At 44.0% G+C, this 27,321-nt stretch overlaps 2 protein-coding genes across 2 annotated transcripts in view; one reads left to right on the top strand and one right to left on the bottom strand.

Annotated features, from left to right (window-relative positions):
- SLC39A2 (solute carrier family 39 member 2) overlaps positions 1–27,321 on the top strand; it is a 378,852-nt gene that overhangs the window by 283,396 nt on the left and 68,135 nt on the right. The window lies entirely within an intron of this gene.
- On the bottom strand, positions 18,428–18,850 carry LOC134405710 (angiogenin-2-like). The gene has a single exon (XM_063136955.1). It carries the CDS (start codon positions 18,848–18,850, stop codon positions 18,428–18,430), a length of 423 nt encoding a protein of 140 aa, XP_062993025.1.

The following is a 27,321-nucleotide window of genomic DNA, read 5'->3' as shown; positions in this document are numbered from 1 at the left end:
CAGGGTTGGGGGGGCCGTGCTGAAAAAGGTGAGTTGTGCCGTAGTGGGAGCAGATCTCCAAGAACTAGGCAGAGGCAGAGTGGAGAGTTTCTGTTCCCAGAAGGCAGATCCTGCATTCTCACCTCATTAAATAGGAGAGTGCAGTTGACTAGCTTAAGGTGCCGCTATCACCTGGGCTCCTTCACCATCTAACCTCAAGACCGGTTTGACAGACTGGAGGGAGCCATGCCCCAAGGGCGGTCGTTTCCCAGCATTTGGCTTTAATTGAGAGCAAGCACTACCGTTTCCTCATTGCTCTGTTGCTGGAACAGAGCAAGACTCAGCCACCCTCTTCCTCATGTGAGGAAAGAAAACTACTGCAAGCTACAAAACAATAACATCCGTTGCCATTGATTGTCCTCATCTTTGCCAGTGTGATTAAGGCGGCAATGTGAAATGCACATCCTAGGGAACCACCCCCTTTGGACACTGTGGGATCTACTTATGAGTAAACATGCACAGGGTTCGGGTGACCACACCTAATAAAAGATATTGTAGAGCTGGAAAAATGCAGAAAAGAGCAACTAAAATGATCAAGGGACTAGAGCAAGGCTCAGGGAATCTGGGACCTAGAAGCTCCCATGAAAGTGAAATCCAAAATTTGTCAAATTCTTACCCACCGGTTTTCAATTTCTTAACTTGGCCTCTGATTAGCTACATTGTGTTTTATTCATTTTTTTGCTGTGATGTATTATTGGGTGAGCCTTTCTGACTTTGCTAAAATAAATCATGTCCACAATGCCTCAATTGGAAAACATTGATGAGAAAGGAATCACTCTTTGTGGGCCTGTTCAGACAACATGGTAAACCATGGTTAGGCCACTAACCTTTTGCAGCGAATGGTTAGTGAGCGTGCTTCAACTGTGGTTATGTAGCCACCATGGTTAGGAATGGTTCCCATGACAAGCTAAGTCATGGTTCACACGACACACAAAACTATAATGTTTAGCTCAAAGTGCTTAACCACCATGGCTTAGTGTGTCATCTGAACAGGGTCACTGTGTGGGGGAGTGGGTGACCCCCCCATCACCACTAGGAACCTCTCACATAATAATAAGAACCATGGGGGAGGGGTAACATGAGAGATATCTCCACACAGTTTCATACACAATTGAATCCTGGCTTCACTCCCTTGGATAATGCCGAAAAAGAAAAGAAAAGAAAAGAAAAGAAAAGAAAAGAAAAGAAAAAAGAAACAGAAATGAAATGAAACACCATATGTTTGAAATGATACAAAACATCTTTTACCCAGTTTATTCTGGTAGAGTAGACATTGCTGGGTTAAAGAAATGAAACGTAAGATATTCAAAGATGTGTTTTTGCTATGTTTGTTGTAAGGCTGAAAATTAGGGATGTGCTCCGCTCTGATTAGGAGCGTAGAAGCAGTAGCAGATTGGCCTGCTCCGCCTTACCCAGAGGCGGAGTAGGAGCGGACCGTGGACCCCCTAGAAGCAAGGCAAAGAGAAGCGACCATTTTTCGGAGCTCCGAGTTCAGGCGGAGCGCTCCGGTCGCCATCTTGAAAACATTTCGCCATAGGATTGCATTGCGGCAAATAATCGCGCATAACTACGTTGTTTTTGAAGCTATCGCTCTGGAAATTCTTGTGCTCAGAGAGTCGTGGATGGGGGTCATTTTGAGACCACTCTCACCTCTCTGCGTTGTCCGTGTCGCGTGCTATATTTTTTTGAAAATCGGGTCAACCGCGCGGCTCAAACTGCGTTTCGGCTTTTCGCCCATAGGATTGCATTGAGGGAAAGAATCGGGGATAACTGGGGGGGGGGGGTTTAAGCTATCGTTCTGAAAATTCTTGTGCACAGAGAGTCGTGGATGGGGGTCATTTTGAGACCACTCTCAACTTTCTGCGTGCTGTGTTTCACGTGCAATGTTTTTGTGAAAATCGGGTCAACCGCACGGCTCAAACTGCGTTTTCGGCTTTTCGCCCATAGGATTGCATTGAGGGAAAGAATCGGGGATAACTGGGGGGGGGGTTTAAGCTATCATTCTGAAAATTCTTGTGCACAGAGAGTCGTGGATGGGGGTCATTTTGAGACCACTCTCAACTTTCTGCATCGTACGGGTCGCGGGCTAGAAGTTTTTAAAAAATCGGCGGGAAAAATACCTTTTTCAAAGGGCTGAGGGGCAGAGTCAGCTCCCGGTCATGATGATCCCAAAGTTGGAGGAGGGCATAGGCAAAACAGGTAACTTGGGATTCTGGGAAACTTCTCTTTCTTCATCTGAACGGGCTTTTCCCCGTGTTTTTTAACACAGTAGCCCCACCAAATGCACAAACACAACCTGAAATCATATACTAAGCCAAGAATAAGAGATAGAAACACAGCACTGCTCCCCACCCTAACCTTGGTGAACAACTGAATTGATGTGGTGCAAGGGGATGAGCTCCCCTAGGGCATCTCATCGTGGACGTGCCCCCACTCTCTCCTGCACTGGAAGGCCATAGAGCCTTCCAAAGAGAGTAAAACGGTGGAGCAATGCCTATCATGAGTTGAAGTGAATGGTCACTTTTCAGTGGTAGAGCAATGCCTGTTATGAGTTGAAGTGAGCGTTTTACTTCTTCTCAGAGCTGTTGGTGGCTGTCTTGAACTGGCAGCTACTTCCCCCTCCCCCGGGCACGTCCCCCTATTGCTGGTAAAAGACAGATATAGCCTTTTTAAAAAAATTCTTCTTGCTGTTTATTGAGCAACACTGCTTCTTTTAATTCCACCCCTCCTTTGTTTATTGATTGATTTATTCCATTTTATATGCATTACTGGCTTATCCTTGGCTCACTTCCTTATGCCCCCAGAAATGCCAGCTGCATGCCTGCCTGCCTTCCCTCCCTCCTCCCCTGCCCACCTCGCAGGGATGGTGTGTGTGGGGTGCCCGATTTTCAAAAATTCGCCAAAAATCAGGGGATGATGGGATTGCTTTGAAACTTGGCATGCGTGTGTATATCCCCATGAGGTGTCATGGTGCCAAACATGAGGTTTCTAACTTGAACAGAAAAAAAGTTGTATAATTTTTTAGCTTTCAATGCAAGCCTATGGGGGAGGGAAACGGAGCTCCAGATCCGGATCCGGAGCTCCGGGCGGAGCGGAGCGGAAGTGGGCGGAGCGGGGGCGGGGCGGAGCGGCCCGATCCGGAAAATGGCGGATCTGCAAGTGAAGCGGAGCGGGGGGTCCGTGCACACCCCTACTGAAAATGCATGCTAAATGAATGTTAAAAAAATAAAAATTACAGTAACACAGAAGAAAAGAAATGACAGCAAATCAGAGCTCAACAAGATGACCCACATTATTAATAAGTCAAAGCACGATTTTCACTAGAGGAAGAGCATGAAATGGCACAATTATTAGCATGTTAAACATTTGGGATCAGTGCATTTAAAATACTTTTAAATCTAGAGCTGTGCGCAAAGGGCCTCTTGAAATTCTCCACCGTTTTTGTGGGCAGAGAAATTGGGGATAGAATTTTGCCAAATTTCTCCACATGCAGGATAAATTCTGCACCACTAGGGCCTTAGCTAGACATAAGGTTTATCCCGGGATTATCCTGGGGTCGTCCCTGCCTGCTCCCGGGATATCCTGTGTGTCATTTACATGAACAGGGATGACCCCGGGATAAACCTTAGGTCTAGCTAAGGCCTCAGTCTCAGTTTTCTTGCTTCTTTTGTAAGGATTTCTAGTTTTGTGTGTGTGCTTCCACTGCAACTGGCAACAGCTCCAAATGTCTTGGCAGATTGTCCTCCAATTTCCTGAAAGTTTTCTTCCCTCATAAAATTGGTTTCCATTGTTTGGTCTCATTCTTTTGCCACAACAATGACAAAAGAGAGGCAATCAAAGGAGGTGGGGGAGATTGAAAAGGTGTTTTATTAGTTGTACTCTGTATTTGGATTGTTTTATAATAAAAAGTGGATAATGCATTTTGGTGGTGGAGAAGAAGAAGAAGAAGAAGAAGAAGAAGAAGAAGAAGAAGAAAAAGAAGAAGAAGAAGAAGAAGAAGAAGAAGAAGAAGAAGAAAAAGAAGAAGAAAAAGAAGAAAAAGAAGAAGAACAAGAAGAAGAAGAAGAAAAAGAAGAAGAAGAAGAAGAAGAAGAAGAGGAAGAAGAAGAAGAAGAAGAAGAAGAAGAAGAAGAAGAAGAAGAAGAAGAAAAAGAAGAAGAAGAAGAAGAAAAAGAAGAAGAAGAAGAAAAAGAAGAAAAAGAAGAAGAAGAAGAAGAAAAAGAAGAAGAAGAAGAAGAAGAAGAAGAAGAAAAAGAAGAAGAAGAAAAAGAAGAAGAAGAAGAAGAAAAAGAAGAAGAAGAAGAAGAAGAAGAAGAAAAAGAAGAAGAAAAAGAAGAAGAAGAAGAAGAAGAAGAAAAAGAAGAAGAAGAAGAAGAAGAAGAAGAAGAAGAAGAAAAAGAAGAAGAAGAAGAAGAAAAAGAAGAAGAAGAAGAAAAAGAAGAAGAAGAAGAAGAAGAAGAAGAAGAAAAAGAAGAAGAAGAAGAAAAAGAAGAAGAAGAAAAAGAAGAAGAAGAAGAAGAAAAAGAAGAAGAACAAGAAGAAGAAGAAAAAGAAAAAGAAGAAGAAGAAGAAGAGGAAGAAGAAGAAGAAAAAGAAGAAGAAGAAGAAGAAGAAAAAGAAGAAAAAGAAGAAGAAGAAGAAGAAGAAGAAGAAGAAGAAGAAGAAGAAGAAGAAAAAGAAGAAGAAGAAGAAAAAGAAAAAGAAAAAGAAAAAGAAGAAGAAGAAGAAGAAGAAGAATAAGAATCTGATATTTGTTGTAAGCTGACTTGGAATCTATTGTGAGTAAAGGTGGTATGTGGATATCACTAGTTCACCCACTCACGAAATACAACATGAAAACAAACAAACAAAAGCCATGAAAGGGGGAGAAGCAGGGAAGGAGTTTCCATAAGGAAATTGAAATGGCCACTGGCTGTTTGAATGTTTATAGGGTGACCATATGAAAAGGAGGACAGGGCTCCTGTATCTTTAACAGTTGCATAGAAAAGGGCATTTCAGCAGGTGTCAATTGAAGAAGGTGAAATTTTCTCTTCATCACAACAGTTAAAGATGCAGAAGCCCTGCCCTCTTTTGTATCTGGCCACTCTACTATAGCTAGTGCAGCTTTAACTGTTGTGATGAAGAGGGAATTTCACCCACTTCAATTGACACCTGCTGCAATTCCCTTAGTTGCAAAGTTCAGCAGTTACAGTTGACAGCAGGAGGGAGGGGGCTCTCAGCTGGAGCTAGGCACGGTGGAGAGGTGCCTGGCTGCTGCTTCCTCCCTCACTGGTGGCCTCTCCATATGAAAAGGAGGACAGGGCTCCTGTATCTTTAACAGTTGCATAGAAAAGGAAAATTCAGCAGGTGTTGTTTTTATATATGGGAAACCTGGTGAAATTTCCTCTTCGGCACAGCAGTTAAAGCTGCAGGTGCCCTGCCCTCTTTTAAATCTGGTCACTCAAGTATAGCTCCTGCACTTTAACTGTTGTGATGAGGAGGGAATTTCAGCAGGTTGAAATTCCCCTTTCTATGCAATTGTTAAAGATACAGGAGCCCTGTCCTCCTTTTCATAGGGTCACCCTACATAAAAGGGTTAAAAGTGTTGTCTGCAAGCATCCCAGATGTGGTTAGCGTTAACCACAGCTGAACATGGTTAAGGTAACTACAAAGCGAAGCTGCCACCAGCTTCCACCGAGCTCTATGACCCGGGCGGAAGCCGGCGGAAGCTTCTTCCGTGAAGCTCTCCGACCCGGGTGGGCCCCGGGTGACTCTTTCGCCGGCAAAAGGAGGCCGGCGGGTAGGTGGGCGGCAGCTGCTTGCCCAGCGAAGGCGCCAGGCGCGGTTTACTCTTTATCCTGTCCCCGCGAGGGGCGGCCTCCTCCTCCTCCGCCGCCTCTTCTTGCAATGCATAAGGTAGGGTACACAATTTCACCAGATGCTGTATGCATACAAATGACACCTGTTGAAAATCCCTTTTCTCTACAACTGTTACAAATTCAGGAGCCCTGGTCTCCTTTTCACATGGTCACCCTAAGGTTGAATATCACTTAGCTGGGCAGAAGAACCACATGTTAACAGTACCTGTTGATTGTCTTTGATATCTTTGAGGCTTTTGATACCATCAGGTATCAGGATTGTCTGGATTGATTATTAGCCCTCATCCAGTCCATTAGCACGCCCAGGCACTGATTCAGAACAGCCACTGCCTCACCTGGATGTGATGAAAAGGTGTGATAGAGCTGGGTGTCATCCACATGTTGATGACACCCCTGCTCACACCTCCAGATAACCTCTCCCAAGAGTTTCATGTAGATAGTGAATGCACAGAAGCTAGAATACAGCTTTATGGAATCCCACACCTATGGAATCCCTCTACAGGCATAGAGCAATAATCCCCCACTACCACCATCTTAAATCAGACATCCAATTAGAAGTGGAACCACTGCAACACAGTGCTTCCAACTCGGACAACCTATCCAGAAGGACACCAGGGTTGATGGAATCAAAAGCCACCAAGAGGTCCAAGAGAATCAACAGGGTCATACTTCCCCAAAGGGTGGCCAAGCAGCAGGGCAGACTCTATTTAGAAGGAGCGATCACGTCACCTTCCTGAGTCATCTCTGCATTTCACAGAGTGATCTCGGTTTCAACAGGAGCACCAGGCATACTTATGAAATCTCCAACCCTGCTGAGAAAACCTAGGAAGCTGACCTGTACCAAATTAAAGTATCCTTTTATAAGGATACTGTTGGTTTTATGCTTTTTATGTTTTTAAACTTTGTATATTTGTTTTTAATGTTTACTGCTTTTAACTTTTGTAAACCGCCCAAAGAGTTTTGGCTATGGGACGGTATATAAATGCAATAAATAAGTAAATGAGACTATGGGCTCATCTACACTAAGCAGGATATTCCACTATGAGAGCAGTATATAGTATGTCTCAATGGGCCCCAACAGTCGTTAGTGCACTTCAGTACTGCTATAAAGCAGTAGTGCGGCTCCTGCCTTTTATATATCGCTTTCATAGTGGAATATCCTTCTTGGTGTAGATGAGCCCAAAATCTCCGATAAGGGCTGTGCACTGCTTCGGGGTGAATCTCTGAAACTGAGGCGAGGCAGGCTGATTCGGCCTGCCTTCCCTCAGTTCTGAGTTGGTTCTTGGTCTGCCCGAGGCACCCCAATGCCAAAGCAGGTCAGCTCCGAAACTTCGGGGCACCTCAGGCCACTTTGGAGCAGTGCTGGGGCCTTCCCCCCACCGTCCCGTGAAATCTGGCCCAAGGCTGGTCATGAGTCCATCGGACTCACCTCCCTCTCCCTGCTCACCTACCCCTGCCACTGCATCACTGCTGCCACTGCATTGCTGCACCCATTGCCATCTGCCACACTGCCACTGCAACCAGGAAATGTGACATCCTCCTGAGAAGCAGGCTGTGATTTCAAGATATTGTGGGGTTTCTGTAGTTTTTATATCTATGGCTGCAAAGCACTGGCTGTGGCAGTGATGCAGTAGCGATGATACAGTGATGGGGCGATGGCGGCAATGTGGTGGTGGCAATGCAGAGATGGCGGCGGCGATGCAGCAGTGGGGTTGTGGTGGCAGGTGAGCGGCCAAGTCCCAGTGGCAGCGGCTCTGGGTTGGGGGGTGGCTAAGGAGCAGGGAGGGAGGGAGCAGTCAGTCAGGAGTCCAATGGACTACTGCCCAGACTTGCTACCGGCTTTCCTGGGTGCCGGCTCTGTGGCTGGCACCCAGGAACCAGCAAGGCCGAGTCACCTCGGGGTGGGTGGGGAATCTCACCACGGCTTCAGTCCTGAGTTGAATCAGGGCCATTCTGAGGGCTTCAAAATGGCCTCCAAGATTAATTTGGGGGGCGTGCACAGCCCTACTCTACAAGGTTTTGCAAGAGGGCCCTTTCATGTCCTCTGCTGTCCAAAAGCTTGCTTGGTATCTTAGCCAGAATTAAGACACCAGATGGCTGATTGCTAAGACAAGTAACCCAAAGTATTTTGTTTTTAATATGATTTGGTTTGACCTAAGAATTTTTTTAAAAAACTAGAATTAAAGTGTGTGAGTGGAGAGTATAAATGGGAGAGTTAATGGACTCAAGTGTGCTACTCTGTTTTCAAATCAGATCATTCTTCCTTTCCCAGAATACCTTCTGATTCCCAGAGCATCAGAATATGGACAACAGCAGGAATCCAGAGTAGAAATCCACATAGTTGGTTCGGATGACGTAATATTCATTGCATTATGTTCGTGGGCCAACAAGGTTTAAAGTTTCATAGAATTCTTCTTCAAAATAGAAGAGTTCTGTGCATGATTAAGACTTTGGCTTCATTAAGGCCCTTTACAAAAATAATGTTTCTTTTCTGCTGAGCTAGTTCTAAGCTAGTGCAGATCCTGCCCAATGCTGAACCTTGGCAGAGCCAGCCCAAGACACTTTGCTGCCTGAGGCAGAGCAGCCAACGTTGCCCTACCCACCCAAATCAGGGAAAATAGTGCCCAAAGTTAGCTGAATTGTATTTGTACATGTAGCCGGAAATGCCACATGCATCTCTCCCACTCTATGGCAGCAGAACTACAATAACAACAAGGCAAATAACTAACAATTTGCTGCCCATTTGCTACCTCTGACGACTGCCTTTCTCTGCCTCATGGTAGGGCCGGCTCCTGTACCTTGGTCCCTTCTGAAGAAGTAATAATTGTGTTGCAATTTGCAATTTTCAAAAAAAGTGAGGGGGCACGAGGACTAGATTTCTAGGAGCTTTATCACACCAGCGTTATACTGTGCAATCACTGCTAATTGCGGGCAAAGGACTCCGAAGTTTTCCATTTTATAATCTGCTTTTATTGTGAAGTACTCTGACGTTTCCCACCTTATAATCTGCTTTGATTGTGAAGTACTCCCATGCATCCTGCTTTAATTGTGCTATAAAGGGAAAAGAATCTAGGTATTTTGGTACTAGTTTTTGAGTGAATCATTTGTTGTTTTCCGAGCGGCCACTGGGGGCGGAGGAGCAGGATTTGATATGTTTACAGAAAAATTAAACAAATGCTTACATCTGCATAAGTTTTAAAGATAAAGACATCAAAATTGGCACAGTAATAGATATTAAGGAGAGCTTTAAGCACACCAAATTTGAATTGGATTGGGACATCCATTGATTTTTTAATGATTTTTTTTACATTTTGCCCCTTAAACCCATTTCCTGGTATGCAAAAGATCTTAGGAACGCTGCTGCCCAGGGTGTGATTTAGCTAACAACAACAACAACAACGGCAACAGCTTAGCACTGTAGGGGATAATTTGAGGGAAACAGGTATGTGGGATGAAGCTCTAGAACTCACCCAGCTTTGAAAATAGGGATTAGCCTGCAGGATCTTGGATAACTCCCATCATCCTTACCTACTGGCCATGCTGGCTGGGACTTGTGGGAACTGTAGTCCAGCAACATATGAAGGGCCACAGAAGTTCCCCGTCCATGCTTTAAAACTTTAAATAATAAAGTCATCATTTATTAGAATGGTCAGAGGAGGCCACATGTATGCAGGTGGCATGTTGCATCTTTCATCATGGAAGATGCCAAAAGCTACTAGTATCCAGCAGGACATGTGAAATGTGCATAGAATCACATCCCACATCCCATATAACACTAATCCTAATAATTGCAATTGACATGCTAGCTTAAGGTGAAAGACTGTGCTTTGCCAGTGGGAAATGCTGTAGCAATGCACCAGCAAAACACAAGAGGAAGAGAGGCCTTGATTCTCCAACCAAAATCAATAACTATGGAGCATTGATTGTGCACAGTCACAAAACAATGAGAAAAGGCCCTAAATAAAACTGTAGGATCAAAATGGTTGAGATGATATAATCCATCACATGAGAGGGCTCCCATTAGGGGACCAGGACAGCAAGCGACATGGCTCAGGGTCTGAGATGTTCCAGATGTTTGGGTTCGATCCAGATTTTGGTGCATGTGACTGGTCTGGTGGAAGCAGAATTCTCAGTGACTTCCACCCCATAGCAGCCCCTCCACCTGCTGCAAATGCTACTCACAGGGTTGGGGGACCATGCTGAAAAAGGGGAGTTGTGGTGTAGTGGGGGGGGGGGGTTCACCAAGAACTAGACAGAGGCAGAGTGGAGAGTTTCTGTTCCCAGAAGGCAGATCCTGCATTCTGACCTCATTAAATATGAGAGCACAGTTGATTAGCTTAAGGTGCCGCTATCACCTGGGCTCCTTCACCATCTAACCTCAAGACCGGTTTGACAGGCTGGAGGGAGCCATACCCCAAGGGCGGTCGTTTCCCAGCATTTGGCTTTAATTGAGAGCAAGCACTACCGTTTCCTCATTGCTCTGTTGCTGGAACAGAGCAAGACTCAGCCACCCTCTTCCTCATGTGAGGAAAGAAAACAGCAAGCTACAAAACAATAACATCCGTTTCCATTGATTGTCCTCATCTTTGCCAGTGTGATTAAGGCGGCAATGTGAAATGCACATCCTAGGGAATCAGCCCCTTTGGACACCGTGGGATCTACTTATGAGTAAACATGCACAGGGTTCGGGTGACCACACCTAATAAAACATATTGTAGAGCTGGAAAAATGTAGAGAAGAACAACTAAAATTATCAGGGGACTGGAGCATCTCCCCTATGAGGCTACAGCAGCTGGGATTGTTTAGCTTGAGAAAAAAAAGAGGGGAACCATGGTACAAAATTATGCATGGTGTGGAGAATGTGGTTAGGTAAACTGAAAAGGAGGACAGGGCTTCTGTATCTTTAACAGTTGTATTGAAAAGGGGATTTCAGCAGGTGTCATTGCTATGCATTGCTCTTCATCGCAAAAGTTAAAGGTGCCCTCTTGACCAGATACAAAAGAGGGCCGGGCTCCTGCAGCTTTAACTGTTGTGATGAAGGGGGAATTTCATCAGGTGCTGCATGCATAACAATGATACCTGCTGAAATTCCCTTTTCATTATTTATTTATTTATTTATTTATTTATTACATTTTTATACTGCCCAATAGCCAAAGCTCTCTGGGTGGTTCACAAAAATTAAAACCACAATAAAACAACCAACAGCTTAAAAGCACAATTACAAAATACAGTATATATTTGTATCCCGCCTTCTGCCCTGTCCTCATTTTCATAGGGTTACCCTAATTTCAGAGGAGCTTTAGGAGGCGCATTTGAGTGGAGGGCGGTGCAGAAGGTAAATTTGGGAGGGGCAAAAGGGATAGGACCAAAAGACCAAATATGCCTCCATGTTTTAATTTTAAGCTCCGACTGCCAGTAATTGAGCATTATGAGAATCACTTCAACCTTTGAGAATTGAAGGACGGATTCCCCCAAAGCTGGGAACCCACCAAATGCTTGCTATGTTTGGGGAAAAGAGATACTGAGATTGTTTTTATACTGTTTTTATGTTTTTTTAAATTTTTGTATACTTTTAATGTTTACTATTTTTAATTGTTGTAAACTACCCAGAGAGCTTTGGCTGTGGGGTGGTATATAAATGTAATAAAATAAATAAATAAATAATACGAAGGGTGACCCTATGAAAAGGAGGACAGTGCTCCTGTATCTTTAACAGTTGCATAGAAAGGGAAATTTCAGCAGGTGTCATTTGTATATACGGAGAACCTGGTGAAATTCCCTCTTCATCACAACAATAAAAGCTGCAGGAGCTATACTAGAGTGACCAGATTTAAAAGAGGGCGGGGCACCTGCAACTTTAATTGTTGCGATGAAGAGGAAATTTCACCAGGTTCTCCATATATACAAATGACACAATGGCAGAAATTCCCTTTTTAATACAACTGTTAAAAATTCAGGAGCCCTGTCCTCCTTTTCATAGGGTCACCCTAAGATACGGCCAAGTTAAAGGGGCATGGCTTTCTGGTCTGCTGCTTCCCGTTGACTGGCTTTGCAGCCGATCAAGACTGCGGTGCATCACCCGCCAGTAACATGATTCCCAAATAAAAAATGTGATTGGCAGGACAGTTCTTCTAGCTCAGAAACAACTGCAGGAGAAATCTTGCCCATTTTTTTTTTCCTTGAGGAGAAGCCATTCCCTGGGTGTGGAGAACGTTATCAAACGAAACAGGAGAGCGTAGCACTAATTTAAAGTAATTGTTTTGAATATGTTCATATTGTCAATCTACTGGGTTCCTTCTAGGATATTAAAACTGTCTTGTGGTCAGTGTGTGGCAAAAGACAGGATGTTTTAAAATGCTAAGCCAGACTGCCTGGCCAACTTTTATGTCTTGCAAGGCAGGAGTTTGTGTGGCAAATTTAGTGGAATTGCTTCCACTTTTTGTAACCCCTTGACTCTAGCTCTGCCAGTGATCCACTCTAAGCCCCCTCCAGTCTTGTAGGCATCAGCCATCACCAAGAGTCATCCAGATTTGTGCTTTGGCCACAAGCTAAAAACTTTTCTTTTTCCTAAAGCTTTTAAAACTTGATGTTGTGCAGACTTCTACTGTTACTTTCTACTGTTAGTTTTACCCTACCCTGTGCCTGCTTACCCTACCCTGTACCTGTTTGCATTCTCTTCCCCTCCTTATTGTTTTACTATGATTTTATTAGATTGTAAGCCTATGCGGCAGGGTCTTGCTATTTACTGTTTTACTCTGTACAGCACCATGTACATTGATGGTGCTATATAAATAAATAAATAAATAATAATAATAATAATAATAATAATAATAATCTAATAGAAACTGAATTTGTTCCTGTCCAACCAGTAATCCTTCATACTTTCAACTGCTATCTATAATCAGATTTACCCATTTGAGATTATAGGTACTCCCAGCATGGAGAGGACTTTGATGTAATTGTCTCCCATACACCTGTTAAAGTTGAAGAAGCTGTCAGGAAAAAATATATGTTTCAACCCTAATAGGGTTGAATCCACTGAGATTCAAACCCAGACTTTTTAAGAGCTAAGCATTCAGATCCCTGGGCCTAGATGAATCCATCCGTCAATTTTAGCTTTACTCATATTCATTTTTTTTAAAAAAATTCAAGTTCTTTTAATCCTGAATATGGAGATCTTTGCGAATTTTTGTAAATTCATATCAAAAACAAATTGAAAGGAAATTCTAACCCATCCCTGCACTCAACTCTGCACTCAGAGAGCTTTGGCTATGGGGCAGTATAGAAATGAAGAAGAAGAAGAAGAAGAAGAAGAAGAAGAAGAAGAAGAAGAAGAAGATAATAATCATAATCATCTCAGCAGAGTCTAACTTCATGACCTTCCATTCAAAGTTATCTATGGCTCTGTTCAGAGAATATGCTAAGCCATGGTGGTTAAGTATTTTTAGCTAAACTTTATGGCTTAGCGTGTCCTGTGAACCATGACTTACTCTGCTGGGTGAATCATTCCTAACCATGGTGGCTACATAACCATGGTACAAACATCCTCACTAACCGTTTGCTGCAAAATGGTTAGTGACCTAACCACGGCTTTGGGTGAACAGGCCCTACCTGTCTTATATGCCGGTCTGATTTTTCTTATACAGATCACAAAGAGCGCATCTTTAATGGAACAAAAATAATCAGTGGTAAACTATTGTGACTTAAATCGATCAGGCAACCATGATTTAAATTCTGTCAAAGTGTGTTAGACCTAGGGGAAAGCGTGTCATTCCCGGACATTATAGAAAATTACAGAAAATCCCCCCTGACACCCAGGAATGCTTCCCCCTTTAAGGCCACCATTGGCATGGTGTGTGTGTGTGTGTGTGTGGGGAGAATGACATGCTTTCCAGGGGCACGTCATTCCCCCTCACTGATCCCATCAAGGCCTTAAAAGGGAACGCGGGTCATTCACCGACATGGTAGAAAAGGCACCGACTGGAGCAGTGGGGTGCGTGGGAATGAGACACTTTCCCCTCCTCCGCTCCAATTGGGCCTGTGTGGAGCATGTCTACTCATAAGTAGATCCCACGGTGTCCAAAGGGGCTGGTTCCCTAGGATGTGCATTTCGCATTGCCGCTTTAATCACACTGGCAAAGATGAGGACAATCAATGGCAACGGATGTTATTGTTTTGTAGCTTGCAGTTTTCTTTCCTCACATGAGGAAGAGGGTGGCTGAGTCTTGCTCTGTTCCAGCAACAGAGCAATGAGGAAACGGTAGTGCTTGCTCTCAATTAAAGCCAAATGCTGGGAAACGACCGCCCTTGGGGCATGGCTCCCTCCAGCCTGTCAAACCGGTCTTGAGGTTAGATGGTGAAGGAGCCCAGGTGATAGCAGCACCTTAAGCTAGTCAACTGCACTCTCCTATTTAATGAGGTGAGAATGCAGGATCTGCCTTCTGGGAACAGAAACTCTCCACTCTGCCTCTGTCTAGTTCTTGGAGATCCCCTCCCGCTACGGCACAACTCACCATTTTCAGCACGGTCCCCCAACCCTGTGTGTAGCATTTGCAGGAGGTGGAGGGGCTGCTATGGGGAGGAAGCCGCTGAGAATTCTGCTTCCACCAGCCCAGTCACATGCACCGAAATCTGGATTGAACCCAAGGTTTTAATCTTGAACTGTGTTGTCGGCATCTGGAACATCTCAGACCCTGAGCCATGTCGCTTGCTGTCCAAGTCCCCTAATGGGAATCATCTCACGTGATGGTTTTTATCATCTCGGATATTTTGATCCTACAGTTTTATTTACCGCCTTGTCACATTGTTTTGTGTCTGTGCACAATCAATGCTCCATGGTTTTAATTTTGGTTGGGGAATCAAAGCTTCTCTTCTTGTGTTTTGCTGGCCTATTGGTACAGCAGTTTCCCACTGGCAAAGCACAGGCTTTCACCTTAAGCTAGCATGTCATTTGCAATTATTAGCATTTCATAGGATTAGTGTTAGGGGCTCTTTACATCGTTTTGTGTCTGTGCACAATCAAGGCTCCATATTTATTGACTTTGGTTGGGGAATCAAGGCCCCCCTTCTCTTCTTTTTTGCTGTATTAAGAAATTATTGGAATGTTAACAGTTGAAGAGCATTAACATGTCCGGAGTAATGTCTGGTTCAGTGTTATTGGATGGTTTTCAGTTGTTGAGGCCTGAGAATGTGGAGAAAGCACCTGGCCGTGTCCAGATGACAACCTGTGTGCTTGACTCTGGCCTTTGGGGCTCATTCCATATAATAGGGAGGGGATATAAAGGTGGGTCCTGGTGGTTGTAAATTTCTCCTTGAAAGAGGGAGTGATGCTGGCCTCTGTAACGGGGTGGTGGTGGTGGTGGTGGTAATGAAGCCACTCCAGAAAAAGTCTTACCCAGATGATATTAACAACTATAGGTCAATACCCAACGTCCTCTTCTTGGGCAAGCTGCTTGAGGGTGTAGCTGCTGGCCAACTTAAGGTGCTCTTGAATGAAACTGATTATCTAGACACATTCTAATTGCGCTTTAGGACTGGGTTTGGAATGGATACTGGCTTGGTCACCATGTGGGGAGTATGAGCCTGTTGATTCTCTTGGACCTCTTTGTGGCTTTTGGTACCATCAACCCTGGTGTCCTTTCCGGATAGGTTGTCTGGGTTAGGAATTGGAAGCACTGTGTTGCAGTGGTTCCACTCCTAATAGGATGGCTGATTCGAGAAGGTTGTAGTGGAGGATAATTGCTCTGTGCCTGTACAGCTATGTGTGGGATTCCATAGAGCTGTATTCTAGCTCCCATGTGTTCACTATCTACATGAAACTCCAGGGAGAGGTTATCTGGAGGTGTGAGCTGCAGTGTCATCAACATGCGGATGACACCCAGCTCTATCACACCTTTTCATCACATCCAGGTGAGGCAGTGGCTGTTCTGAATCAGTGCCTGGGTGTGCTAATGGACTGGATGAGGGCCAATAAACAATCCAGACAATCCTGATACCTGATGGTATCAAAAGCCTCAAAGAGATCGAAGAGTATCAACAGGTACTGTTAACATGTGGTTCTTCTGCCCAGCTAAGTGATATTCAACCTGTTCTGGAGGGTGTTGCACATCCCCTAAAAATTCAGGTTTGTAGTTTGTGGTGCTTTTGGATCCAGCATTGTGACTAGAACCACAGGTGAACTCCATGGAATGGAGCACCTTTTATCAGCTTTGGCTTATATACCAACTAGGGAGGTAGCCTAGCTATAGTCATCGATACTCTGGTAACCTCTTGACTGGATAACTGCAGGGGTTTATATGTGGGGCTGCCTTTGAAAATGCTCCAGAAACTTCAGCCGCTCCCAAATGGGGCAGTGAGATTGTTAACAGGACTGGCCAATGCAGTCATATGTGCCAGTACTATTACGGCACAGATGGTACCGCACACCAATACAGCTGCTGGATACTACTTCACCATGCAGCCCCCTTTATTGGAGAGGCTGCGGGGTAAAAAGACATGTCTTTTCATTTATGGTGGACTTGTCCACATATACAGGGATTCTGGATGTTAGTACATAGAGAAGTAATGGTTATTACTAGAGAAATGAGTGTGTGCCATCCAGAATTAGTTTTACTATCAATATACAAAGGACCTAGTGTAAGTTTGAAATGTAAAGACTTGTTATCATTTTTGCTCATTCCATTTTCTGTTATATCTAAAATAAAACATTTTAAAAAATTAAAAATAATGATATTATGCTAGTACTTTCCCATCTGCACTGGCTGTCAGTCTGTTTCTGGGTCCGATTCAAAGTTCTGATATTAATGTACAAAGCCCTAAATGGTTTGGGGACAGGTTTTCTGAAGGATCGCCTCCTCCAGGCCTGGCCCAAGGCAAGCCTCCGCATGAAGCTTGTGCTTGATCAACCAATCCCTTTAAGGCTTTCGTTGGAGCAGAGGTAGGGAAAGTGTTCTTTCTGGGGACCACTTCATTCTGCCCCACCACCCTCATGGTGGCTGCCATTAGGGTGGTGGGGGAATGATGTACTTCCGGAATCCCTAGAAAGCTGCTTTTCCTCTGCCCTCACTGGGTGTCCTTTTTTTTGGTTTCCCAGTAATGGTCACCCTACACACCAAGCAGGATATAACATCTTGAAAACAGTTTGAAAATGGTACATGGAATGTGTCATGGCCCCCAACATTTGTCAATACTGTTATAAACTGGTATAAAGCAGTCGTGTAGATCCTGCCTACCTTCAAGGATGCAACTGGACTGAGAGGCCTTGGAACCACTCCCTGGCTTGTCCTCCCTCTTGGCTTGTTTATGAGCCAACATTGCAGAGAATGGACAAGAGCAAAAGTTTCATTGCATAAATGGCCAGAAGGAAATTAGTGCATCACTGCATAGGTTTGGAAGCTCCGAATTGTGGTGCCTAATCACACAACAACCCATTGTACATAGAGAAGAATGTCAAAAATGCTGACTGGATAACTCAACTGAAAAATAGTTTGGAAAATATAGTTGAAGATTTGTAAATAAAAAGGGGAATCAGAATATGACACACACACACACACACACACACCTCTCTCTCTCTCTCTGTGTCTGTGTTCAGGTAAAAGTAGGGTGACCCTATGAAAAGGAGGACAGGGCTCCTGTATCTTTAACAGTTGCATAGAAAAGGGGATTTCAGCAGGTGTCATTTGTATATATGGAGAACCTGGTAAAATTTCCTCTTCATCACAACAGTTAAAGCTGCAGGAGCTATACTAGAGTGACCAGATTTAAAAGAGGGCAGGGCACCTGCAGCTTTAACTGTTGCGACGAAGAGGGAATTTCACCAGGTTCTCCATATATACAAATGACACCTGCTGAAATTCCCTTTTCTATGCAACTGTTAAAGATACAGGAGCCCTGTCCTCCTTTTCATAGGGTCACCCTAGGTAAAAAGAAAAGAGAAAATTTAGAAATTTTGGGAAGGGGAGAAAATCTAAAAAGAAAATGTTCATGTTGGTTTCTTATCTAGAGAAATAACAATGACTTCAGTGATTTTCGAACCCACCCACCCCTCAATCTTTTCTTGCTTAAAACTAGCTTTACTTCTGCCATAAACAGCAGCAGCCAACTATGCCTTACTTGGAAATCACTGCTGGGGAAAGAATCACCATTAGAGTGGGAATGATGATCCCCCCTGGGAACTCCCACCTCCCCACCCTTGGATAATGCCAAAAGGGGATAAAGAGAAAACATACACAAAAAGACATGCCAGACTTTCAAAATGTAATGCAACACATTTTCCGCAATTTATTCCAGCACAGTAGACATTTCTGGCATAATTAAGAGTGTAAGGTTGAAATGGCGAAAGGAATATATATTTTTTTCTGCTTTTTTTTTTTTTTTTGAAGTACAGTAAAGTAGAAGCTAGAAGTCAAAGGCTTAGACATTATGAGCCATAGTTTTATGACTCAAATAACAATTTTCAATGGATGAAAGAGCAAGGGATGACATAATTATCAGAATGTGAAACATTTTCCATTGGTGCATTTCAAATGCTGTTAAATATGACCTTCATCATAGTGAACAGGGAATCCGCCGGCACAACGGACAACGATGTATCTTTGCGAATTGTTCTGCCTGTACTTACAAGGCGGGCGGGTGGAACCACCGGTGTGTTTGCAGGTGGTGACGGAGAACTTGCTATTACTACGCCGCAGCCCAGCGCCGTAGGGTTTCCCTCCTTTGGCACACACAGCTCTGAGTTGCTTCTTGGAGGCATGGACGAAGGAGTTCACAGCCTTGCAGTTTGGTTTGGTCATGCCACGCCTTTGCATCATGGTATCGCAGTAACGGTTCCCGACGTTGCTCTTGGGATTATTGTAGTGTTGCCTTAGGAACGTCTTATAGTCGGGGGCGTAGGCTCCCGGTAGGAACACCACCACTACCATCAAGAGCCCGAGGAGAGAAAAGCCAGGTGCCATGGCTGCCTCGCAAGAGAAACACCTGAAAGAAGTATAAAGGATGCATCAAAGGGGTGTAGCTGCTATGGCATTGTAGGGTTTCTATTATGTTGGTGCTGGTTGTTTTTAGGAATGTCTGCTCTTCAGCGATCGTTATTATACAAACTTCATTGTTGTAAGCTACTTTGGGGGAACTCCCATCTTGAAGGGCAGCCTAGAAATATTTGAAATGTATACAGATAGACACGTTTCATATTCCTCAAAGAGTGTTTGAAGTTGAGATAAAATTGTCCTTTTGAATTCCCATCTGCAAGTTTTGTGGAAAATATGCTTTTGCTGAGAGGATACTTAAGAGTATTGGAGATCTAGTAGTCAATGTTTCATATAAACTGAAAAGTAGCGGTCAACATTTCATAATATCTGACCAGAGACATGCAGTGTCTATCTGGTTAGCAATATCCACAGTGTGTGTGTGTGTGTGTGTGTGTGTGTGTGTGTGTCCGTGTCCGTCCGTCCGTCTGTCTGTCCCATCATCAAAAGAAGTAATAGCAGTGTATATGGTGCTCCACAAATCTCACAACAACTTTGTGAAGTAGGTTGGAGCACCTCTGAAAAGTGACTGGGTGGGTTTTCATGGCCCTCAAATCCTTCCAGAGGAAACAGTCCCTGGAAAAGTTTCCCGAAACACTCCATTATGAGAAAAAGGGAAATAACTACAATGTACAATTTACTAAATGATTAAAACTGAGACAGAATATTTCATTCCATCCACTCCAGATTTGCCATAGATATTCAATTAGCGTTGCCAGCTTTCCCACTGGCCTCTGTAACTCTGCATCTGATTGCAGTGGTACCCATGACTGCTCAGGTCAAGCATTTCTAATGCACATCTTAACCAATTTCCATGTTTGCGGAAGCCCCTCAGGAGCAATGAGGGAATGGGGGGATTTAACTATCTCTAAAGAAGACTTTTCCACCCTGGAACTCTCCATATTTGTTGGATGCAGCTCCTAAAATTCCTAGCCAGCGTAGTGGAGGGTGGGACTTTCCCCTTCCTTTTTCAAGCAAATGGGGGATCTGTCCATTCACTTGAATAGGTAAGGTGGTAAACCCTCCCTGCCAAACAAAAAACAAACAGAAATGGCTGGTGGGGAAGGTCCTCATATCCTGCCAAAGACTTTTGGGAAACAGGACATTTGGCGGGGTGGGGGGGAGCAGGCTTCCCTTCCCCTTGCTGGTTTTCAGCAAGATATCTTTTCCCCATCCCGTGCAAATGAATGGAGAAATTGTTGCATTCACTGGCATTGGGGCAGGGGGGAAGGTGAGAGAGAAGGGAAGCTGGAGAGAAAGAAAAGAGCCAGAGAGAGAAAAGAGAAACCAGAGAAAAAGGAAAAAAACAGAGAAGCCAGAAAGAAAGAAAACAAGATAGAGAAAGACAGAGAGAGGGAGAGAGAGAGAGAGAGACAGAGAGAGAGAGAGAGAGAGAGAGAGAGAGGGAGGAGGTGGACAGAAAGAAAAGAGCCAGTGAAGCCAGAAAGAAAGAAAAGAGCCAGAGAGAGAGAGAAGGGAAGCCAGAGAAAAAGAAAAGATCGAGATTGAGATCAAGATTGAGAGACCTGGTTTGCATGATTGCAGAGTGGTTAATAAACTAGAGTGACTTGTTAACCACCCTGCACATCATTGCTGATGTGGTGAGTTGATGTTGGGGTGGTTAACAACCCACCCAGAACCCATGGCCTGTTTTAGGCTGGTTGGGTGGTCCGTTCACCAGCCCAACCAACCACCTTCACTGAGTTTGGATGTCACAACAAGCTGTGCCGGCAAGGGTAATTACATCAATCCAGCCACCCCGCAACCAATATCTGCATGCAAACTGGCCCAGAGAGAAAGAAAAGAGCCAGAGAGAGAAAAGAGCTAAGGAGAGAAGGAGAAGCCAGAGTGAGAGGGAAGGTACACACATACACAAGAAGTGAATGTGCACATATACACAAATACACAAGAGGCAAAGGGGCATTTCCAACATTTTGTGGTGGGCCACCATCAATCCCCGTTCAGGATCCAATTTGCGTTGGTGCCTAAGTCACATTTCCAAGGGATCCCGGCTCACCCTCCTCTCAGCAATCATAATCCAAGTCACCAGTGGAGTCTGGTGGCTCCGATTTTGGTTGGGCCGAGAATCCATTCCGGGGGGGGGGATTCCAGGGGGGGATCCATTCCAGGGGGGCATTGAGCAGGGGGTTGGACTCGATGGCCTTGTAGGCCCCTTCCAACTCTGCTATTCTATGATTCTATCTACACTATTGCTTTTAAAGAGCTTTAAAGCACTTTGAAAACATTTTGAAACCTGTATATGCAGTGTGTCCTGGGCCCCGACAGTTGTCAAAACTGTTATAAAGCGCTTTAAAGCAGTAGTGTAGATCCCCCCCCCCCAGGTTTCAGTCAGAACTAGCCAGAACTCTAAAGGAGCTCTCCAAGGTGCTGAACCTTATTTTGGGGTGGCAGCACTAGGGTTCAACACCTTGGGTAGGTCCTTTAGAGTTCTGGCTGGTTCTGACTGAAACCCAGAATGTATTTACAGCCCCACTGCAAGTCCCTGGGAGAGTGGGAGAGGGAGAACAAGGTTAAAATCTCCTCCAATGCCAGCTCTCATGATTGCTGGGAGGAAGAAGCAACTTTATTCACATCTTCTCCTGGTGGGAAAGAAGGTGTGTGGGGATAATTCTTCACGCACACACTCTATTCCAACAGGAGGAAATTCTGTTCTGGTCAAGAACTCACCACTCCTGAAGATTTGCGTTTTCTGGCTGGGGATCGAAGTCAATCCTGTTTTGGAGGACTAAGAAGTCTTTTTGAAAACTGAGGAACAAATGCAACAAACCCTCCACTTTCCCCACCCTTAAATAGTGTCAAGTTGTTGTGATATTCTGACTCTCACAAAGCAGTTGCAAAATAGGTGAAAGAAGCCGGAGGCCTGTATCTCACTTTTCACTGGTTTTGTAAACCATTCCTGTTCAGTTATTGTTAACAATCTGTTTAGTTTCGTAAACGCTCAATTATTGCAAAACAGTTCATTTGTTTTTTGTAAATTATCATCATATTCTTACATTTCATATATGGTAAGTTAGATAAAATGTTTGTTCACCTATGATAAGTTATATAAAATGTCTGTTTACCACCCCAGTTCTTTTGATATCATTTAATATTTTAGCAGTTGTGTGCTGGTTGGCATTATTCTATTTTTGCACAGGGCATGGCAGCACACACAGGGAGGGAATTATGGTGGTGGCGTACCAACAGTGGGCCATATGAATTGCCTCTAGGGGCAGCATGTGACTCACAGGCCACATGTCAAGTACCCATGATCTAGAATTAGAGATGTGAAGTCCTGGAAAAAAACTGGAAAAATTCAGAAAAAACATGTCCCCCCCCCCCCATTTTTTCCCAAAGCTTTTTTTTCCGGTTTTTTTCTGAAAGATTGGAAAAATTGAAAAAAAAAATGAAGAAAAAACAGATTACAGGATGTTTTGTTTTAGCATGATGAATAAAATGTTTAAGACAAGGTGTTCAGATATTTACTTCTCCAAATGATTTCTAAAAACTGTACAGTATCAGATTATTACAATTTCTGTGCACTAAGGACAAGCAAGTCCTAGGTTGCAAACTGAGACTACAACTCTCAAATGCAAGGGCAAGATGCATTTCTGCCTCTAGGGGGCACTGCCATGGAAGCAGAGACTGAAACTTATAGTGATAGCTATAGGTCAGAAAATGAGTCTGATTAAATTTCATGCACATTCATTGAATCTTGGACCAGCCCTTTTTTCTCAGTTCTTTTTATGGGAATGGGTACTTTATGTCTGCTTGACACTGTGGAGAACTAGCAGAGACATAAATAATTTTCTTTGTTACTGTTGGTGGTTTTGTCTGTTGTTGTTGTTTTAAATTGTTTTTTGCCTGCTCCTCATAAACTGGCAGAACCAAAGAGGTTCCTTACAGTTCAGGAGCTTATAGCTCCATTTGTTACCAATTTTTTTAAAAAAATAAATAAAAAGTAAATTAAATTTGTAATAATTGTTTGAATACACTGTACTTTTAATATACCAAATGTAATAATTTTATGCCAGACCAACTTGGACATAATTACAGTTTATGTTCCTAAAGTAACAAAGTGACTTTCAATCTGTAAAAAAAGTGCTAATCTTGCATTATTTCAATTTTCCTGAAAATTTCCATTTCCCCCCCCCCCCAAAGAAACCCAGGGAAAAAAACACACATTTTTTTCCCATGGCTTCAAAATTTCCAGAAATTTTACATCTCTATCTGGAATTGACCCAGTTCTGTAAGAAAACCAGAGACTGACAGCATTTTCCACTTTCCTTGACTCACCTAGATCCGGTCTTGAGAAAGAGATGGATTCGAATGAATTTGGAAGTCTTCCTTGACGTCCTTCCACTCTAAGCAAAAGACCTGGTTATATATAATTGCTTTGCCGGTTAAGGAGTGGGGGCGGGGGGTCCCCCCCCCCCCGCATCCCTGGACCACACAAAAAGAAGAAGCTGTGGAAGGAAGATGCGCTAACTGGGCTACATTTCGGAATAGAAAACCACACAAGTGGAGCAACAAAATCCCCAGGAGCTAGCAACCCTTCTTACCATTGACAAATCCCCCAAGATTTGGATGCAGAAACGGACAACTAAAACGATCAAGGGGCTGGAGCAACTCCCCTCTGAGGAAAGGTTGCAACATCTGAAGCTGTTTAGCTTAGAAAAGAGGCGAGTGAAGGGAGCCATGTAGAAGTGTGCAAAATTATGCCTGGTGTGGAGAAAGGGGATAGGGGGACATTTGTGTCCCTCTCCCATAATAGTAGAACCCAGCAGATCAACCCACGAAGCTGATTGGTGAAATATTGAGAACAGACAGAAGGAAGGACTTCTTCACACAGCACATAGCTAGACCATAGAATTCACTTCCACGAGATGCCATGATGGTCACCAATTTGGATGACTTTAAAGGGGGATCAGACGAATTTCTGGAGGAGAAGGCTATCAATGGCTACTAATCCTGATAGCTATGTGCTACCTCCAGTATCAGAGGCAGTGGCTATGGGGCAGTATATAAATACAATAAATAAATAAATAAATAAATAAATAAATACAAAATTAAAGAACACAATAAGTGCCATGCTGGATCAGACCGAGGGTCCATCTAGTCCAGCAATCCGTTCACATTGTGGCCAACCAGCCGTTGGCCAGGAACGAACAAGCAGGACATGGTGCAACAGCACCCTCCCGCCCATGTTCCCCAGCAACTGCCTCGGATACTGGAGGTAGCACATAACCATCAGAGACAACTTTCAAGGGTGGGGATATGCAAAACTCCCCGGCACTCCCACAGATGTTCACTGAAGCCCAGACACTGCCTTTAAGTTCCCATAATGCTACATCTTGATGCACTGTGGTACCAATGATGCTAAATCTGGATGCAGCATCACACCAAGGGACATTAGGGGAACCTAAACACAGCAGCTGTCAGCAGCAAGGCTCTGTGGGAATGCCATTGAGTTTCCTGTTCCATGGCCTTGAAGTTCACCCCGCCCCTCAAGATGTGAAAAGTGCAAAGCCACAACAGACCCCCCACCCCCACCCCAGCGTCCACAAATGTGGACATTTCAAACATTTGAACGTTCTGTTCAGCTCTAATGTTCTTTGAATCACTTCCAAGATTGTTCATGCTTCTTTGTCTACCTCCCTGCCCTCAGGGCTAGTGTTTCTGCTGCCAATCTCTCATTATACAGCTGATTAGGGATGCATGGACTTCGTTAAATGTTTTCTGTCTGTGGTGTATGGATTGTCATGCATTGCACTGTCTACTTATTGACAGAATTAGGTGCTGTTGTTGTTTTAAATGGATTTTCATTCTACTTGCACTAATTTGCATTCGTGCTAATTTGCTCATGCACATTAATTAATGCACTTTACTACAGGTGTGCAAGCTTAACACCCACCCACTCCGAAGTGAAAAACTGGTCTACAAGTCCATGGAATCTGTGTGACGCAGAAAAACTCAGGGCTCATCTACACCAAGCAGGATATTCCACTATGCAAGCGGTATGAAAGTGGTATATAAAAGGCAGGAGCCACACTACTGCTTTATAGCGGTACTGAATTGCACTGACAACTGTTGGGGCCCATTGACACATACCACTTTCATACCGCTATATCCTGTTTGGTGTAGGTGTGTCATGGGCCCCAACAGTTGTCAGTGCACTTCAGTACTACTACAAAGCAGTAGTGTAGATCCTGCAGGGCAGTTCAATACCACTATAAAGCAGTAGTGTGGCTCCTGCCTTTTATATACCGCTTTCATAGTGGAATATCCTGCTTGGTGTAGATGAGCCCTCAGTCTGCTGTGGAATCCATGTTGGATTCATAGAATTCCCAGTTCATTTGAATCCATTGTGGATATCTTCAAGATACCTAGCTTCAACTAGCCTTTCCTCAGCAGACACTGCCTCTGAGGTGAGTTGGGAAGGGGCCCCCTCATCTCCTCAGCAGATCAGAGATATGACTGTCCCAAGACTTGACTCTTGCCTCATATTCTCCCACTGGGCCTCCAGTGAAGTAACAAAAGAATGCTCAAGGTGAGGAAATCCTTTCACCCACAAGATTTTCACAACTCTGAGAGGTCAGGAACGTTAGAACAATCTTGAGGTGGAGAAATGGATACAGTGTTGTGTCCGTTGAGCTTGGATGTGTAACAGGTGCCCTGAGCAAAACAAACGCTCAGGATCAAATGACATTGGAGGCACTGGTGGTGGGGGCGATGTACAAAGCCCTCCTCAGCCCTCAGTGGTTAAGGAAGATCCTGTTTTGTTTTTCTAATATGTGGGTTGATTTCTTCCATGTCTTCTGTGCCTTTCTGACTTCCCTGAATTAACCCTTTGGCTTGTTTTAATCATGCCATTAACCCAGCTAAGAAGTGTTTGTGCTCTGAACAAGCCCTTCTTTGCTGGCCCATGGTAGAACTGAGATAAGCCTCCGTTGGTGAAGAATTCAGACTGGATTTGCTGAAAGACTCGCTGGAACTTTTTGTTTTGCAGGACTGGATTTGGAATAGAACTCCATCAAAGAGGATACTGGAATCCTCACAAAAGCCCACGAGCAAGCAGAACACTGGGGGGTTGTTGCTGGGTATTTTAAGGGCCAGTATCTCCTGCTCCCACAATCCTATGGCACAGCCTGTCAGGAGAAATCTTACGGAAGGGAGCCTCTGCATACCCTGATGGTGCCCTCACAAGTTAGGCAGATGAAGACGAGCTCATGGTCAACTATAACTGGACTCTCTCCCCTACCCCAACTCAGAGTGTGGATACTATCAACTAGCGACCGACACTCTATGCCAGTGGTCAGATTTTGTCAAATGCTGGTGGCTACAAATCAGATAATTATAAAGTATTGACTCCTGGATGTTAGATTTTCTCATAATTGGCACAACCTAGAGAATATTGGCCACAAAATTTAGAGATGAGGATTGAAAAGACAAATGCATTTCAATTTCAAACTGTTTCAAGACCAGTAACCCTTGATGGTGGCAAATTGAAGCAGCCATTTACACATCCTCTCAACACTTTTTCCAGCTTTTTTTTGCGGGGGGAGGGAGAGCAAGGGCACAGTGGACATGATAATATGCCTATTATGGGATCTGGCTTTGATTGTGCTCATACCATAGCGTGACCATATGGAAAGGAGGACAGGGCTCCTGTATCTTTAACAGTTGGATTGAAAAGGGATGTTCAGGAGTTGTTATTTGTATGCATGCAGCAGCACCTGGTGAAATTCCTTCTTCATCACAAGAGTTAAAGCTGCAGGAGCTATATTAGAGTGACCAGATACAAGAGGGCAGGGCTCCTGCAGCTTTAACTGCTGTGATGAAGATAGAATTTCACCAGGTGCTCCTTGAATAGAAATAACACCTGCTGAAATGCCCTTTTCTATGCAACTGTTAAAGGTACAGGAGCCTTATCCTCCTTTCCAGATGGTCAGCCTATCATACCAGGGGCTTATGCCCCCCCAGCTGTGAGGAGGTTCCTGCAATATAATAATCCCAAGAGCAACATCAGTCCTATTTCATTTTACCCTTCATCCAGCTCCCACAGCATTTAAGGAAAAGGCTTATCATTGTATTTCTGTGTCCTCAAATACTTTTCTCCTACAGTTTCTCAGCTTGGTTATCCAGTCGGTGCTGTGGCAGTATAAAGAGCCCATGTTTAAATGCAACCAATTGACATGATCACAAACAACACCTTCCAAACCTAATATCTTGATCAAAAAGTAGAATTCTCCCCGTGGTTTCATGTCAAAGAATGGTCATCCTGCACTACCATGTCTCCACACCCCCAGTCAGGCTGTGAAGAAATGCCCAGTAGTTAACTGTTATTGCTATGCAATGTTTACTTTGTGTGGCCTCTGTGGGATTACAATATATTTGAGTAG

This window comes from Elgaria multicarinata, chromosome 11 (assembly GCF_023053635.1).
Source record: "Elgaria multicarinata webbii isolate HBS135686 ecotype San Diego chromosome 11, rElgMul1.1.pri, whole genome shotgun sequence".
Classification (NCBI taxonomy): domain Eukaryota; kingdom Metazoa; phylum Chordata; class Lepidosauria; order Squamata; family Anguidae; genus Elgaria; species Elgaria multicarinata.
This window is presented reverse-complemented; position numbering and strand designations above follow the sequence as displayed.

What these genes read in the sequence shown, in the direction of transcription:
- LOC134405710 (XM_063136955.1), bottom strand. Translation starts at nt 18,850, where the DNA reads ATGGCACCTGGCTTTTCTCTCCTCGGGCTCTTGATGGTAGTGGTGGTG.